Below are 18,804 nucleotides of genomic sequence, written 5' to 3' on the forward strand. Positions count from 1 at the left end.
TTGGACACTGCAATCCTGGGCAATGTACTCTAGCTGCTCCTGTTTTAAAAGTGGGTTTGGACTGGATGATCCCCAGAGGTCTCTTCCAACTCCTACCATTCTGTGATTAGTACAGAAACAATTTACCAAATCCCCATCTTACTTATATTAGATAGCTCCAGGGGTGGGGAAAGAAAACAAAACCAACCAACAAACAAAAAACCAAAACCAAACAACAACAACAAAAAGATTTTAAATAAATCAAAACAAAACAACACAACCACCACCACCCCTAGAAAAACCTTACCTGCTACTGACTGAGACAAGTGCTGGAAGAATGAGGCCTGAGCACCTCAAACATCACTGTTTGTCCCTCAGACATCACACTTGGTTTAACATCAGAAGGGCTCATCATAATTAGCTATTTGTCCTTCCTGAATACAACAGCATGTCCTAAAGCTCAGCCTGCCATTTTCATAAACAGCTATAAGTCAACACTATCTGCAAAAGCAAGAGCATCAGCCCCCTGGTATTTACATTTTGTTGGCAACTGCATTACATTGTATAAACAAATGGCCTAGAAATTTCTGTGTCTTACACACTTCAAGAATTTCAGTCTTTCAGCCTCCACACGGGAGGAGATTTAATAGAGAAAGAAAAAAAATAAAGGGAGTGTGTACACACACATACAAGAATAAGATGGAAAGGTAATAAAGTCACCTTACAAAGAAATAAAATCCAGCTCAGGGGGGAAAAACATCATTCTGATTTCATAGAAGGGAAGGAAGGTTGGAAGGGACCTCCAGAGATGAAGTCCAATCCCATTTCTACATTTTTGTCACCAGAAGTGGAAGCTGGTAGCTCTAATGAGCAGGCTGGGGTCAGAGTGGCTGGAGAGCAGCCAGGAAAAAAGGGACCTGGGGGTGCAGGGTGATAGTAGGCTGAACACGAGCCAGCAGTGTGCCCAGGTGGCCAGGAGGGCCAATGGTATCCTGGTCTTCATCAAGAATAGTGTGGCCAGCAGGAGCAGGGAGGTCATTCTGCCCCTGTACTCAGCACTGGTTAGGCCACACCTTGAGTACTGTGTCCAGTTCTAGACCCCTCAGTTTAAGAAAGATGTTGAGTTGCTCAAATGTGTCCAGAGAAGGGCAACAAAGCTGGTGAGGGGTCTGGAGCACAAGCCCAGAGGCTGAGGGAACTGAGGGTGTTTAGCCTCAAGAAGAGAAGGCTCAGGGGAGACCTTAATGCTCTCTACAACTACCTGAAGGGAGGTTGTAGCCAGGTGGGGGGCAGACTCTCCTCCCAGGCAACCTGTGACAGAACAAGAGGACATAGCCTTAAGCTGTGCCAGGGGAGTTTAGGTTTGATCTTAGAAAGAAGTTCTTCACAGAAGGAGTGATTGGCCACTCGAATGGGCTGTCCAGGGAGGTGGAGTCACCATTCCTGGAAGTGTTCAAAATCAGACTGGATGAGACACTTAGTGCCATGCTTTAGTTGATTAGGTAGTGTTAGGTGATAGGTTGGACTTGATGATCTTGAAGGTCTCTTCCAACCTGGTTAACTCTGTGATCACTGGAAAGTAGTTGTACTGAAAGTGCATGCTTTTGCCAAACCAGGCCCAAACCTATAGTGGGGGTAGAAATTAAAAGGACAAACTGGGTTGATTTTCAAACTCTTTTTTTTTTTTTTCCTGAAGTTTAAACATTTAACCTTGGGATGAGACTAAAATGGAATAAAATAAAAAGCAGCACAAGCAGAGTGTCTTAGTCCTTTTCTCAAGAGAACTCTACTTGCCAAGTAGTACTAAAGAAGTAATTGGGGTTTTGAAAGCAGGGATGTCTGATGCAAACAGGAAGAAGAGTAGCAGGATCTTGCTTTCTCACGTGGCATTTTGAAATTGTATGCGTGTCATGGATTAGTCGGTCGTGATTCCTCTCCCAGTAAAAGAAAGGCAGGGAACCAGCACACCAAAAAGTTTCTTCTCATGGCATTGAGTCAACACTCACTGACATTTATAGGACATAGAGTAAGCCACAGCTGTGTCCTGTTAAAAAACAGGACAGCAGGAGCCTCCCCTTTCCAGGCACAGTCACATCCCATTCTCCTATCCTCACTCCAGCCCAGGGCTCCTGAAGCGTTCTTCCAGACAGAGCTGCAGATGAGAACGTAACACACACTAAATGTCAAGTCACTTACCCAGATTAAGCATGCTTAATTCTGTCAGAAACTCGAGTCTTTGCTGAACATTTTGTAGCTTCACATAAAATGTACTAGGAATTGGTCTATCACAACAAGCACACAGATCATCTTTACAACCCTGAAAGCCTTAATCTGCTTGTTCTCTTGCAGTGATATGATGCAAGGACCTTTTCTTGTGTCAGATTTGTGCACAGAGCAAATTCAAACCAAAGCCATTGAGATTCTCTTGGGGCCTCCTGAAACCAGAAACTGTGCTGTGGTTTGGGTATTGATGCTTACTCACAGTCAGAAGCAACTTTCAGTTAAAATCACATGAATTCAGGCAAAAAGACAGCAAAACTCAGCATGGCTGACTCTAGGGGATGATTACCAACAGTCTGCATAGCTCTAATGCTCCACTAGCAAGAGATTTCAATAACACTGCTCACAAGCAAATTATCCCTGTGTGCACTTCACATTTTTCTGTGTAACTGATAGAAGATTTCTATGGGAATTACTCTTTTATTACAACTATCTCACTGCTATGTTGCTTTTCCTAATTAATTCTTCCTTCAGATGAAAGGACCCCAATGTTTCTTGCCCTCTTTTAAATGAAAAATGGAAATATTCAAAGTTTTCATTCATTAAGAGGCAAACAAACCAGACAGAAGTCATCTCATTACAAGGAATAAGGCTATTCATGTGCTTCAAGTTGGGTTCTAAAGTACTCCCTTGAATGGGAGATTTAAATCACCAAATATTTACTTTCTGTGTTCATTACAGTCAAACACAAACAAAATAAACTGGTTATCTTGCACGGTTGCCTGTAAAATAGACAAATTCTGTCCTGCAGAGGTTTCCTAGGAGACCAGAGAAGGCTCCAAGAAACAGAGAACAGCTGGAAGAAAAAAAATTACCAGAAAAACCCCAAAGAACTAAGTGTTTCATAACCTTCATTTTAAAAACATTAGAACAATAGCACTAATAAAAAGATAGAGCAGTGCCATTCATACTGCTTGGCCCCAACATTCTTCATAAGAGCAAAGAGGCACAGCCTAAGAGATCAAGAAAGAAAAAAACACCAAAGTGTGAGTGCTTTGATAGAATGTGGTAAAGCTGCAAAGTTTTAGTCTGTACAGTACAAGGAAGGCCAAGTCCACAGAGAGATGTGTTTACTGAAACCTTGCAGCAAGCATCACTTTATGGGCTTCACTATCTAGAGATTCCTTTGCTGAGCAGACACATTCCAATTCACAGAATTACAGAAACATTCAGGTTGGAAAAGACCCTCAGGATCACCAAGTCCAACCGACAACTGTAACTGTACTCTACAAGGTTCACCCTTCAACCATATTCCCAAGCACTACATCCAAATGACCATTAAATACATCCAGGATTGGTGGCTCAACCACCTCCTTGGGCAGCTCATTTCAATTCCTGACCATTCTTGCTGGGGAAAAAGAAAATTGCATCATGTCCTGTCTAAACCTGCCCTGTTGCAGCCTGAGGCCCTTCCCTCTTCTTTTATCACTAATTACCTGTGAGAAGAGACCAGCACCAGCCTCTCCACAATGTCCTCTCAGGTGACTGTAGGGAGCCATGAGGTCTCCCCTCAGCCTCCTCTTTTTCACACTAACCATCTCCAGCTCCTTCAGTTGCTCTTAATAAGATTTATTCTCCAGGCTCTTCACCACCCTCCTTGCCCTTCTCTGCGCTCATTCCAGTTCTTCCACATTTCTCCTGTATTGAGGTGTCCAAAACTCAATACAATCTCTGGCCTCACCAGAGCTGAGTACAAGGGGACAATCACCTCCCTACTCCTGCTGGACACAGCATTTCTAATCCCAGCCAGCATGCCATTGGCTTTCTTGGCCACCTGGGCACATTGCTGGCTCATATTCAGCTGCTTGTCTATTAGAACCCCAAGGTCCCTTTCTGCCAGACAGCTTTCCAGCCACATTGCCCCAAGGGTGTAGCACTGCTTGGGATTTTTGTGACCCAAGTGCAGGACCTTGCACTTGGCCTCGTTGAAGCTCATCCCACTAACATTGGCCCATCCATCCAACCTATCCTCTTGTGAAAGCAGTCAAGCTATTCAACGTGAAAATCTATGCAATTCGAGAAATATATTATTTGCAGGATGACTCAGGATGTGCATTGCAGCAGTACCCTAAGGCTTCAGTCAAGACCAAGGATGCTTTGTACTTAGTGCTGCACAAATTCCTAGGAAGCTTCTGCACTTTACAGTTACAACATCAAATCAAAGCATGTCCAAGCTACACAGTCTCAGTATGCAGGTTTAACTATTTTTTTTCTATCACTATAGCAAACATTGCAACAGGGGAAGAAAAAATTTAAAAGGAAAGAAAAGGAAAGAAAAAATGGTTAAAGGACAATTTGTCTACCCTCAGCCCTAGTTTGTGAAGCAGGCCTCAGGCACTCTGCCAGTCATGAGTATAACTGTGATGTTCAGTGCTGTCACAGCAGCCCTGCTGTTGTGTTGGCTCTTCCTTCCCCACACGGCTCCATTTTCCATGTTCTGTTTTGCTTGTTGCCAGGCTTGATGTCTCTTACATCAGGTTCTTCCCTTTCTTTGTTGCCAATGCATGTTCCAGCATTTTCTGCCTCTTGCCAAAGCAAGCATTTAAACATCTGGAAATGATCCTCCATTACTTTCACCAGCAAGATCACAGAATGGCCTGGATTGGAAGGAACCTCCAAAAGTCATCCAGTCCAATCCCCTGTGCAGTCAGCAGGGACATCCTCCACTAGATCAGGCTGCCCAGAGCCATGTTAATCCTCACCTTGAGTATCTGCAGGGATGGGGCCTCAACTACCTCCCTGGGCAACCTGTTCCAGTGTTCCACCATCCTCATAGTAAAGAGCCTAACATCCAATCTAAATCTGCTCTTCTCTAGTTTGAGGCCATTGCCCCTCATCCTGTCACTGCAGGCATTTGTGAACAGTCCTTCTCCAGCCTTCTTGTAGACCCCCTTCAGGTACTGGAAGGCTGCAATTAGGTCTCCCTGGAGCCTTCTCTTCTCCAGATTGAACAACCCCAGCTCCCTCAGTCTGTCCTCGTAGCAGAGGTGCTCCAACCCCCTGATCATTTTTGTGGCCCTCCTCTGGACCCACTCCATCAGGTCCATGTCCATCCTATATTGAGGACTACATACCTGGATGCAGTACTCCAGGTGAGGTCTTACAGATGCATCTGCCTGGCAAGGCAGTTCCCATAGAGTGCGAAAGTGATGGCTTCAGATGTCACAGTTTACCTGTGTAAAATGCACCACACATCTAACAGACCACACAGTACACTAAAATTTAACCTGCAGTAAGTTACAAGCACACATGAATTTCTCCTACAAATTTCAGCATGCGTGATGTAGCTTTACAGCCCCAAACATTCCATGTTTAATAGACTTCTAAATTACATACAGGTAAAATAAATAAGGAGCAATGCAAGCCATTCAGAATTGTGTTCTTTTACTAGTGCCTACAATGTGAAATGGAAATACATTATTTTTTAATTAAGATTTGGGGGGGGGGGACAACGGGGAAAAAAACCACACCAAATCCCTGAATGGATAAAAAGAGACCTGGGAATCTTTGGTATGATTTGCCTGGAACAATGGCATCAAAGTGCTGTGATTTGAATCATAGAATTGTCAGGGTTGGAAGGGACCTCAAGGATCATCTACTTCCAACCCCTCTGCCATGGGCCGGGACACCTCACACTACATCAGGTTGCTCAGAGCCACATCCAGCCTGACCTTACAAACCTCCAGGGATGAGGCTTCTACCACCTCCCTGGGCAAACTGTTCCAGTGTCTCACCACTCTCATGGTAAAGAATTTCTTCCTAACATCCACTCTGAATCTACCCATTTCTATTTTTGCTCCAATACTGAGTCTATAAAAGTCTTAAGCATGTCTTCAGAAGTTGTTGCCATGTCCATTTCCCTTCTCTATTCAGACAATTCCCACAGTTTTAAAGGCTCGGGTGTACAAAATACAGGATGGCTAACAAGGCAGATGCTGTGGGCTGTAAGACACAAAGTACATGCAATTCGGCTTTAATGCTGTAGTTGCAGAGAGATGAGGCCACCTCAAGAAGTACAAGGGCCACCTCACACCCAGTGCCTCTTCAGAAGTCCCTGCCTCTTTTGCTTGGCTTCATCTTCCTTTCTCAGGGATTTGGACACACTGAGGTCTGGCAGGTGCGTGTACAGCAAAAAGCTTGAATAGCCAAGATTAATTTCTCAGAACATCTGTCCTTTCCAAGTCTGCCTCCTCTACATTGACCTTTGACATATTATTCATTTTCTCCATAAATTAGAACTTAGGCCAACACTAGCCTTGATTACTGAAGGATGAATGAAAGCCTCTTTTCCTCCTGCTTTTCTTCCTAAAGAATCATGAGGGCTATACTTTTCTTTACCCAGTCCTACTATGTGACAGAGTTTTAGTCCCTTCTGACCACAGAGCAAACTCTGTTGTTATCATCACTCCAGCCTACACTTTTCTGAGGTGATTCTCTTCTTTGTATTTCTTCCCCATACATTTGCACAGATGGCAAGTATTTAATTTCTCCTTGTCATCTGTGATTTCCATTATAATCCTATTTCTTTTGTGATCTAGATTACAGAAGGCTCTCTATGAAAGCATGAGATTTCATCCAAAATAAAGGTACATTACTCTTAACCATGTGTCTTGGTTTCATTTTCCCACCACTCACAACATCAACATCTGGAGTACTGTGCCCAGTTCTGCAACCCTCAACACAAGAATCACGTAGAGGGTCCAGAGGAGGGCCTTGAAGATGAACAGAGGGCTGGAGCACCTCTCCTACAACGACAGACAGAGTGTTGGGGTTATTCAGCTTGAAGAAAGGCTATGGAGGACCTTACAGCAGCCTTCAAGTAACCAAATGGGGTCTACAAGCTGGGGAGGGACTGTTTACAAGGACTTGTAGCACTAGGACAAGGGACAATGGTTTTAAACTAGAGTAGGGCAGATTTAGATTTGACATAGACTGGAAGTTCTTTGCTATCACAGTGGTGGAAGACTGAACAGGGAGGTGGTGGAAGCCCCATCCCTGGAGACGTTCAAGGTCAGGCTTGATGGGGCTCTGAGCAACCTGATCTAGCTGGAGATGGCCCTGATTAGTGCTGGGTGTTCGACTAGATGACCTTTAGAAGTACCTTCCAACCCAATGCATTCTATGTTAAGGACAAACTGTTATTTTCAGGGCAACAAAGCACTGGAAGAAGCTGCCCAGAGAGATTGTGGAGTCTGCTCTGCAGAGATTCCAAATCCTCCTGGACACTGTGATCCTGGACATCCTGCTCTGGCTGCCCTGCTTTAGCAGAGGGGTTGGACTAGAGGTCTCCAGAAGTCACTTCAAAACCCCACCATTCTGTGTGTGGGTGATTTAAGCTAATACTAACATGAAGATTTCATAAGACAAATGCTTTACTAACAGTCAAATACTATTACATCACCACACACTACAACTGCCATCAAGCACTATCTTCTAAAAGTCTTGGTGAGGGAACTCCACAATGTCTTTTCCCCTGTCACAACTGCCATGTAAACTCTAATTCAACAGTACCTATAATAAACAATGGTGAAGGGGACACAGAGATGCTACAGTGCTCTCTGCACTCTCATCTCTAAAGTGTTCTGGAAAGATCTGTTCAGATCTCCTAAGACCTGAAGTCTAATAAATTTTCAAACTTCCTGATGAATAAATCATTAATTTTCCAGAACTATAATAAGTGATCTTTGCTGACAGCTAAAACCACCTTCAGCTAGAACAGCATCAGCAGCCATGCTCTTAAGTAATGTTAAACCAGGACAATTCCAGAACAACAATTATGGTTTGCTACCTGGAGCCCTCAGTTGTTACCTGCCCTCAGTTGGCAGGTTCTTACAGACCTGGTCACAGCTACCACAGAGAATCCTCTCCTTTGTTGACTGTAACTTCTTTTGCAAAACATCACTACCATGATGGACAGGGATACAGGTGAAGATAAGTGACGTTCAAGTGTAGCCTCATTTTGTGATGGGAAGAGGAACACGAAGAAACCTCTGAGTGAGGTGACCCAGTAGTTCAATGGTATCTTTCCTTCCAGAAGGCTCATCATTAAATTGAAAAAGTCAAAGCTAGATCAAACTTCATTAAATAAAAAAGTTTATTAATTATATTACTCCTTAAGGATAATTAATAAATTGACCTAAATTATGATCCCTAGAAGTTGTTAAGGCCAGGCTGGATGTGGCTGTGAGCAACCTGATCAAGTGTGAGGTGTCCCTGCCCATGGCAGGTGGGCTGGAACTAGATGAGCTTTGAGCTCCCTTCCAAGCTGACAATTCTATGATTTAATGCTCATAATTCAGGGCAAATTCATTTCCATAGAAGAGCACACATGGCTCAATTATCCTTATGCCTAATAAACCTAACCCACATATTCTAGTCCAAAGGAACTTCCTCTTGCCAGTAAATTTTCACCTCTATCTGCACTACGTGCCACAGGATGCTGTTAACCAACCACTGAACATGCAAGGTTCAGTATTTGGAACACTTAAGGCACTGCAGCTGAGGGGAAAAAAAAACACTTTAAGACAGAAAATGAGATAAAAGTAATTGTCATAGGACAGCAATCACTCTAGCATTACATTTTAATCAGATCAAAAGATTTGGTGAAACCCTCTGAAGAAAATCTCTGTGACAAGCCAAGTAGAAACCAGACAAGTAAGGAAGCACAGCTTCTGTTTGCTGCTTCTGCTTTAAGCTTTTTCCTTCAACATTTTTTTTTCCCTTGATCTACTGGGATATTTCACAGGACAGGAGACATAAGACTTCAGACTTGGGAGTGATTAATTATTCATCAAGGTCATCTATGGTTTCTTGAGAGAGAGAGGGTTGCTTTAAACAAAACCCTCAGCCTATCTTCTGAGCTGTAAGGCAGCTATCAATGGACAGGTGACAGTTCTTCTCAAATGAGGAACACTTTCTTCCTGCCTCTTAGCCTGTATTTTCCTTACCATTTTAACATGGAGCAATTGGGCTAAGACAGATTCACAATGATAACTTGTGTCCCTTCACCTCTTCCTGCGCTACACTGTCATTGTGCCTCTAACCCTTCACTTCACATGGTCAGCTTGCTGAAGGATGCTGGCAAGCACTCCATGACCAAAGAGTATTGGAGAAGATATTGTATGGACCTTCTCAGCCAGACATCTACTGCACAGCAGGGAAGAGGCTGCAGTGAGACAGTTTACTCTTCTGTTCCCACTCTAAATGAGTTTGTGTCCAAAACTCTGAATTCCTGCCAGCAGTATCAGAGTCACTGCTTGTGTTTCTATTCAGCCACATTATCCAAAGAACAGGGGCACAGAGATTCAAATTAATTCTTTGGGCCTCCCATGCCACCATTACATAGTCCAAAGGCTATAAATGAGAACTAGTGAAGACACAAAATGCTGTGGAAGCTTTTCAGTTTAAAAACAACTCCATTATATCATTCTCCCAACTGCAGCATTTACACAAAGCTGCAGAAAAAGAGACCACACAAATTCTCCAAAACTCCAACCAAGTTTCAGGGGGCAGCAGCACAGTCAAGGAACAACCTTAGACCAAGCTCTCCAAAGGCAAGACCTATCTTCAGCAGCTAATAAAGAACAAAATCCCAAGGGTCTGTATGAATGGAGGTTCCCAAGGGTCTGCATGAATAGAGGTTCCCTGTACAGAGAGCAGCCCACCGCTGGCCCTCTGACAATCATTCTTAGTCTTCTGCAGCAAATGCAGAATAATGAAATTGTTTCTCACTGCAAGAATAAAAGACAGCACAGCAGGCCATGAAAAATGTACGTTGCTTACTCAGAAAAGATAATTGTTAAGTAACGGTTTGGATATTTTAATTGCCACAGCACCCAGGGCTTATCAGCGTCCAAAGCTGCTTGTATGCTCTTGTTTCCACAGCCAAAAATCAACCTATAAATGAAGAACAAATTGTTGCACCCATTGCCACAGACAGAAGTACCGTCTGATCCTTTCTGGAAGTTCAGCAACAGCCCTAACTCTTCAGGTTTCTCAACATTTAAGTCAGGGAAAAGCATGAACCATGGCATAAATTTCTCAGCATTTGAGTCAAGAAAAGCACAAATCATCAGACAAAATCTGTGACAAAAACTTTGGAGAAAAGGTGCAACTTGTGTGAGCAGATAGTGAATTGATTTCATCAAAGATGTAAACCTTGCATGATAACACCTCTGAGGCATCTCATAGAATCATAGAATGGTCTGGGTTGGAAGGGACCCCCAAAAGTCATCAAACCAACCCCCTCTGCAGTAAGCAGGGGCATCCTCAACTAGATCAGGTTGCCCAGATCCCTGGAGATACTCAAGGTAAGGCTTGATAGGGATGCGGCTTCAACCACCTGCCTGGGCAACCTGTTCCAGTGTTCCACCACCCTCATAGTGAAGTTGTTCCTAACATCCACTTTAAATCTACTCTTCTCTAGTTTGAAGCCATTGCCCTTTGTCCTATCATTGCAGGCCTTTGTAAACAGTCCCTCTCCAGCCTTCTTGTAGACCCCCTTCAGGTACTAGAAAACTGCTATTAGGTCTCCCTAGAGCTTTTTCTTCTCCAGGCTGAACAGACCCAGCTCCCTCTGCCTGTCCTCATTTTCTTGGCCCTGATCATTTTCTTGGCCTTCCCCTGGACTCACTCTATCAGTTCCACATCCTTGCTGTGTTGAGGGCCCTCATCTTCAAAGTATTCCATGACTTATCAGCCATTTTCCTCTAGCTCAAAACTACCCAAAGACTACCCTTACAAAGAACACATATTTTACAGAACTGAAAAATATACTTTTCTCTTTCCCTTCTCCCTTTGCTTTGAACTCATGTATCAGACATTCCAGTTCGAATTATACCTGCCTTTCTGCATGTGACAGTCTCACCAGGGCTTTTAAAGCCTGGTTTCACAAGGTGGGTCTGTCACAGTTGAGATTTCACGCAGCAAGTGCAACAATCTCTTCTCGTGCTCTGAAAAGTTCAAACTCCGAGAAGCCTTTGTCAGAAACAGAAATTCCAAGTTAATCTCATTACAGTTATTCATTTTACACTAAAGGATACTTGGGCTGGCCTTGTGCATTAGATTAAGAATAGGACCTTTTGTCTACAAGTTGAAGTGCAAGCTCGGTCTCTCTCTTCCCTGGCTCGAGTGAGAGCCCTTTGGACCAACACTTGGAATTATTCTTTCTAACAAGTCTTTTTGAGGATAAATAAATAAATACAAATCTTCTATCATCAGGAGCTTACACACAAAAATGCGCAGGGTCACAAAGACCAACGCAATCAGTGTACATACAAGGACAGATCACATGGCTCCAGATGGAATTTCGACTATCTTTTATTATTACTTTATTATTTTTTGGCAGTGAGTCCCTTGCCTTTCTCTGCACATGGAAAAACCAGTTGCACACAGGCCATCAATGTAAGGGCAAACAGGGCTGGTGAGGGGTTTGGAACACAAGCCCTATGGGGAGAGGCTGAGGGAGCTGGGATTGTTTAGCCTGGAGAAGAAGGAGGTCAGGGGAGACCTTCTTGCTGTCTACAACTACCTGAAGGGAGGTTGTAGCCAGGAGGGGGTTGGTCCCTTCTCCCAGGCAACCAGCGCCAAAGCAAGAGGACAGTCTCAGGGTGCACCAGGGGAGGTTTAGGCTGGAGGTGAGGTGAAAGTTCTTCACAGAAAGTGGTGTTGGCCATTGGAATGTGCTGCCCGGGGATGTGGTGGAGTCACCATTCCTGGAGATGTTCAAGAAGGGATTGGTCGCGGTGCTTGAAGCCATGGTTTAGTTAGCCACACGGTGTTGGGTGACAGGTTGGACTTGATGATCTTTCAGGTCTTTTCCAACCTTACTGTTTCTATGATTCTATGATTTCTATGTTTCAAAGGATCATAGTCCTGCACGAAGGTCTGCCTTCACAGTTTCTGCCTCCCTCCACAACACACAAGAATCCCTGAGTTTAATTTTATCACAGACCACCACAAACCAAATAGTGTGGTGAGTTGGCCAGTTCTAATTCAAATCACAGAAAAAAAAAAATTGAATAAAAACAATACATAACTTCTAGTTAACCCAAAGAGATATTAAAAAATTACTACTTAAACTCCTTAACAGTTTTTTCCAGGGTAAATTTCTGATTAATTGAGGGGTTTGGTGGACACTTATTCTGTCCAGAAACTAACAAATTGAAAAAGTCTCTTTTTTATTTTGTTTTGGTTTTTGTTTAGTGTTAATACATTATTCTTCAGCAGGACCAATCCTGTAATGTTTTACATGAACAAATCAACTAAAGAGATTCATAGAATGGTTTGGGTTGGAAGGGACCTTAAAGATCATCCAGTTACACCCTGCCATGCCATGGGCAGGGACACCTCTCTCTAGACCAGGTTGCTCAAGGCCTCTTCCAACCTGGCCCTGAACACCTCTAGGGAGAGGGCATCCATGACCTCCCTGGGCAGCCTGGGTCGTTATCTCCAGTCTAAATCTGCTCTCCTCGAGCTTCAATCTCCATTTTCTGTCGTCTTATCACTCCAAGCTCTTGTAAAAAGTCCCTTCCTGCCTTTCTTGTCCTCCTTCAGGTACTGGAACGCTGCTATGAGGTCTCCACAGAACCTTCTCTCCTCCAGGCTGAATAGCTCCAACTCCCAGCCTGTTCCTATAGGGGAGGTTCTCCAGCCCTCTGATCATCTTCATGGCCTTCCTCTGGATCTATTCCAGCAGCTCCATCTCCCTTATATACTGGGGGCACCAGAACTGGACACCATACTCCAGGTGAGGTCTCACATGAGCAGAGCAGAAGGGCAGGATCACCTCCCTTGTCCTGCTACTCTCACTGCTTTTGATACAGCTCAGGATGTGGCTGGCCTTCTGGGCTCCAAGCACACATTGAAACCAGTTGCAAAGATGAAAGGACTTCACCAAGAAATGAAGGATGAGAGTGCCAAAAAGTGAATGCAAGCATGAAATAACCATTTGGTTTCTATGGCAATAATCTATATTTGCAAACATTGGTGGGGGGAGGGAATCACAAGCATAGCACAAGAGTCTTCTTCAACCCCAAACTATTGTCTAAAAAGCCAAGCTGCTGTGGATAGCTGAACATGACTCTCAATTTTATGTCTTCCATAATTTTAAGCAAAAAAATTTATTCAGTCTGAACAGGAGGAATCTTCCTGAGGACTCCTCCTGTGGCAATTTCTGTGCAGTCTCCTTCCCACATTTTTACAGGTAGAGAATAGAATAGAATAGGCCAGGTTGGAAGAGACCTTCAAGATCTTCACGTCCAACCTATTTTCCAACCCACCTAATCAACTAAACCACGGCACCAAGCACCCTATCAAGTCTCCTCCTGAATATCTCCAATGATGGTGACTCCACCACCTCCCAAGGCAGCCCATTCCAATGGGCAATCACTCTCTCTGAGTAGAATTTCTTCCTAACCTCCAGCTGAAACCTCCCCTGGTGCAGCTTGAGACTTCTTTAGTCTCATATTATTCTCCTTAAGACCTCTGAAGACTCTTTATGAATATTAAAGACCCAGAAAACAGAAATAAGCACCTGCAATGGTTGCTTGCTAATTCCCTTCATTCCCTTGCTAATTCTCTTCAAGTGCACTTTCCCTTGACATCATATTGACAGAATCACAGAATTCACCAGGTTGGAAAAGACCTTCGAGATCATCAAGTTCAACCTATCACCCAACACCATCTAACCAACTAAACCATGGCAGTAAGTGCCTCATCCAGACTTATTTTAAACACTTCCAGTGATGGTGACCACCACCTCCCTGGGCAGCCCATTCCAATGGCAAATCACTCCTTCTGTGAAGAATTTCTTCCTAATATCCAGCCTACACTTCCCCTGGTGCAGCTTAAGACTGTGTCCTCTCATTCTGCCACTGGTTGCCTGAGACAAGAGACCAACCCCCCCTGACTAAAACCTCCTTTGAGGTAGCAATAAGGTCTCCCCTGAGCCTCCTCTTCTCCAGGCTAAACACCCCCAGGTTTCTCAGTCTCTCCTCATAGGGCTTGTGCTGCAGACCCCTCACCAACCATGATGCCCTTCTCTGGACACATTCAAGCATCTGAACAGCTTTCTTAAAATGAGGGGCCCAGAACCTGTCCCAGTGAGGCAACTGTACAATGAAGTAATCTCTTTTCTCACTAAAGATAATATCTCTTGATATCAGTGAGGGGGTAACAGACATATTTGATAGCCTCCATTCAAGTAGCTCAGCTGTTTCTGTCTTCATTAAGGCCATTCCATTCTCTTCTCTCCTTTGCATGGTTTCCAGACTAAAAGTGAAAGAACTTGAGAACTCAGATGCTGGATGAGCTCCAGAAAGGGCAACATAGCTGTAACGGGCCTGGAGGAAAGGTTTTCTGAGGAACAGCTGAGGGAACTGCAGATGTTTCTTCTGAAGAAAAGGAGGCTGAGGGGAGACACTTGCTCTCTACACCTATATGTAAAAGAGGTTGGAGCAAGGTGAGGATCAGTCTCTTCTCCCAAGAGGCAAGTGACAGGATGAGAGGAAACAGCCTTAAGTTGCACAGGGAAGGCTGATGTTGAACATCAGAAAAATTTCTTCACTGAGAAAGTTGTCAAGCCCTAGAACAGGCTGCCCAGGGAAGTGGTTGAATCATCATCCCTAGAGGGATTAAAAAGCCATGCAGACGTGGTGCTGAGGGAACATGGTTTAGCAGTGGACTTGGCAGTGTTGAGTTAATGGCTGCTCTCAATGATTTTAAAGGCCCCTTCCAGCCTAAATGACTCTGTCAGTCTATGAATTCAAAAAGAAAAAACACTGGTTTTGCTTGCTTACACTGACAAATGAGATATTTGTAAATAGGTATCTCAGCTGAAGCAGGGCTGACACCAAAAGAGTGGGACAAGGAAGAATAAATCACTACAGAATTCAGCAGACCAAGGGTGTGTTGCAGAAACTGAAGAGAATTTGCAGGCAAGTCTAGTATTGCAGTGAAACACAGGAGATAGTGGCAATAAACCAGTGCTGCCATGCCCACATGGAATTTGCAGACAAATCCTCCTGAAGGGAGGTGATTCCCACAACTTCAGCTCTGATGCACATTCCCTGAGGGATTTTGCACTGGAAAGGGGCGTCTAGCCTGTGCCTTTTCTTTTTTAAGAGTCTTTTGAAGAAAGCCATCAAATGTACACTCACAAGTGGATGGGAAAGGATCCCACAAGTATGCATTGCTCCTGCTAGTAGCTTCCTCTATCCTTACTCCTAAAAAGATTATGCAGTGCGTGGAAACCCCTACATCATAGGTTCAGGGCTTCTGAGTATTCAGTGCTTCAATAACAAAATTTTAGCCATCTTCTTGGCACTTTTTGCTCCTACTGCATTTCCGAACTAGTCAGGGCCCCTACACTGAAATTAAACCCAGGATCTTTCAGTCTTTCTAGCATTTGGCAGTTATTTATTCTTAACTAACTATGGCACAGGCTCAAGCAACCAAGTCTGCTGCCCTAGGTTTGAAAGTGCCTGTGTTTCATGTTATAAAGTGCATTTTAAGTGTGTGTACTATACAGCACCACTAGCCAAGAGGTGTTAGGCAAAACAGATCCATCTTCAATGGTTCCGGGAAGGGGGGGAAAAAGGAACACAGAAGCTGGCATTATTTAAAAGCACAGCAATGGTTAAGTGCCAAAACAAATACTGCTGAGCAAGATGTTTGGTTTAAAGAAATATTACATTTTAGTATTTTTTAAAAACCATTTAACCTGCTTTATCAGATTCAGCTTCTCTCTCAACAGCACTCACACTCATCAGGATAAATACTGCAGCAGCCGTTTCTTTCTTCCTCTGTGCTTGAGAGTGACAACCAGTATTTAATCCTCCTCATTTTTTCTAGGACTGCTCATGAAAAACTGGTCATTAAAATAATTTCCCATACTTTCATCTAAGCTTTCTGAAGTGCTTTTCTTGCTTTCTCCAGAAGCCACCAATATTTATTTACCACAGCACCTGTATTAGGTGGCACATTCCACCAATTGTACGGGGAACAGTGCAGTAGCTGTATAGACAAGTCACCCACAGGACAATACAACGTACGCTGGTCTCACACCTCTGCACAAGTATTAAACCCAGAACAAATTAGGGTTAACACCACTGCCACCACCCCCATTCTGCAGCATTTGTGAGCTTTAGTCAGGAACTAAACAAACCCTGCAAATTCCTTGTTTCCATGATTAAATCAGACCAACGCATAGGATGCAAGCCCCTTCATCCTCACTCTGCACATTCAAACATCTCTGGATTGGTCTTGGGCTTATTTCTTGGTATTACTTTTATGATCTTTGAGGTCTTTTCCAACCTTGTTGATTCTATGATTTTATTTGTTAGCTTTGGAGAAGCAGCTTCCTCGCTCATGTGGCAGACAAAAACAATTACATTCTCCAGCAGGAAGACGATGAATACGTGAGGTAAGTGCAAACAGATGTCACTGATTTATTGCCCTGCATTTTGCTCTCTGACTTACCACATACCTCTCAGTTTCCTGAGCCATCCAAACTATATGGGAGGTACACCCCAGAAGGTGTTGCTACAGTACTGACTCATCCCAGAATTTCCATAATAGCAACAAACTAGCAAACGTCACGTAAGAACCACGCAGAAACCTCGCACCAAAAATCTGCCTTCTTTTTGCACAGCAAATGAGATACCACTTCTACTAAATTACTACCCACCCACCCCAAAATATTAAGTCAATCTTTTCACAAGTGTTCTCTTTGGTATTAGATGTAGAAATGCATAGAATATGCCTCCCTTCACAGCAAAGATACGAAGTACACTCCCAAGACAATCCAAAGTGCCCCCTCTACGGACTCCTTACACAACATGCAGAGTCAGGACATTCTCGTCTGGCTTTGGAGAACAAAAAGTTGCAGAATTATTGAGCTGGGTTTTTACTCCTCCTTCCCTTGTGCAACGCAGCGTATTAGTTCAGTTAGAGAAGTTAGTTAACTTCAGTTACAAAAAACGCTAAGTTTTTTAAAATATACAATAAAATTATAGTAAACTGCCGCAAGAAAATGATAGCAAACTGTCTTGTTGGGTAAGGCGCTAGTCCCTGTGCTGGGCATTACTTGGAGAAGCTGCTGGCGCTGAGAGGAGAAGCCTTGGCAGTACGTCCAAGGGGGTACAATAGCTACAGGCTGTCCCACACCAGTGCTCTCACATTTCAGGAGACCGACGTACAGCAGGACATCCATCCAGCATTCTCCTGACCGTCTCTCGGGTATTGAAACGGTATTAAACCAACAGGGATATAGTGGCAGCCTCAGAAATTTCAGGCTACAGGAGTCAGGTAGGCAGCTCGCCAGCCCTCCTGCCTTCTCAGAGCTCCACTCCGAGCCCTGGCTCAGACCCGCTAGTAAGAGACGGGAGAAGGGGATGGAAAGGAAAGAAAGCAGGAGGAAGAGAAAAGCGGGGGGAAAGAGAAGCAAAAAGAAGAGGAGAGGGAGCACCCCACGTTTCTGCATTTCTCTAAAACAAAGGCAGAGAGCAAGCAGATGTAGCTCAGCGCACAAGACTCCACCCTGCCAGACTCCCGTGTCTGCTTGCCCGGCAGCTCGCAGCCTGTCCTCAGCCCCGTCCCAGGCACTTTCCTTTGTTGCCCAACACCCAGTGGCCACAGCACTGCCGGACACCGCAGCACCCCGGCTTCAAAAGCCTCCTGGTCAAAAGCCCCAAGTGCAAACCTCGCTGTCCCCTCCTCAGAAGATAAAAGTCATGTTACTCCTGTACCCCCGAGGTTTTCCGCTCCTTTTAGCGCCCAAATCACACAATAAGCACCCTGCATACAAAGAGAGGGATTATTACGGTTTTTTAGGAGGAGAGAAACTCACCACCGTCATATTCTTCCTCGCCTTGTGCTTTTGTGGTTGCAAATCGCCCTAATAAAGCTGCAAGGATGAAAAAAGTTCTCGTTTGTACCCAGATTGCCATCATGCCTGGATATCAGGCATCTATCCTCCCGGGCAGCAGAGAAAAAAGGAAAAAAAAAAAAAATAAGGCGCAGAAACGGAAGGTTATTTTAGCACCATGAAGCCAGCTGTGGAGTCTTTCTGCCTCTCAGCATCAGTTCCAGGACAAAGTCTGCGAGCTCCTTTTTTTCAGCACCAGCTCCAGAGCAGTCTGCAAGCGCTCCTTTCAGGGGATGCAGCTTTAAATAGGAAGAATGCTGCCTCCACTTCTCTTCCTGCCCCTTTTCAACTGGTTCAGACTCCTAATCATCCACTCCCTGCCAAGCAACACTCTGATTGATGGTAAATAACCGAATCAGAGCTGGCTTCACTCTTCCTTGAACTTTTTCTCTTTACGACTACACTTGCAAGACACTTTCCTGCTGCTGGGCAGTGCATGTGCTGTGTCAGGACCGTTTATTAAGCAAGCAAAAGCACAGAACCGTGAGAAGCTGTCAGGGAGAGAAAGCTTCTGCTTTTAACACACCCAGCCCACACTTCCTGGGAATGGAGGGTATAGCCCCATTTGGAGCTGATTCCCTTATTAGGAACTTGATCCCTTCCAGTTTGCTGAGAGGAGG

General features: G+C 44.2%; 1 protein-coding gene across 1 annotated transcript in view; it reads right to left on the reverse strand.

Annotated features, from left to right (window-relative positions):
• The window catches only part of COL5A2 (collagen type V alpha 2 chain), a 139,767-nt gene extending 121,363 nt beyond the window's left edge, over positions 1 to 18,404 (reverse strand). Inside the window, exon 1 of the mRNA XM_068137894.1 lies at positions 18,107 to 18,404. Within this exon, the coding sequence (XP_067993995.1) occupies positions 18,107 to 18,209 (103 nt within the window). The 5' untranslated portion in view covers positions 18,210 to 18,404. The remainder of the gene's footprint in view (positions 1 to 18,106) is intronic.
• Positions 18,405 to 18,804: the final 400 nt, after the last annotated feature.

The sequence above is a fragment of the Melanerpes formicivorus genome, unplaced genomic scaffold (genome assembly GCF_026170545.1).
Source record: "Melanerpes formicivorus ecotype bairdi unplaced genomic scaffold, bMelFor1.0.p_v2 SCAF_5, whole genome shotgun sequence".
Lineage (NCBI taxonomy): Eukaryota > Metazoa > Chordata > Aves > Piciformes > Picidae > Melanerpes > Melanerpes formicivorus.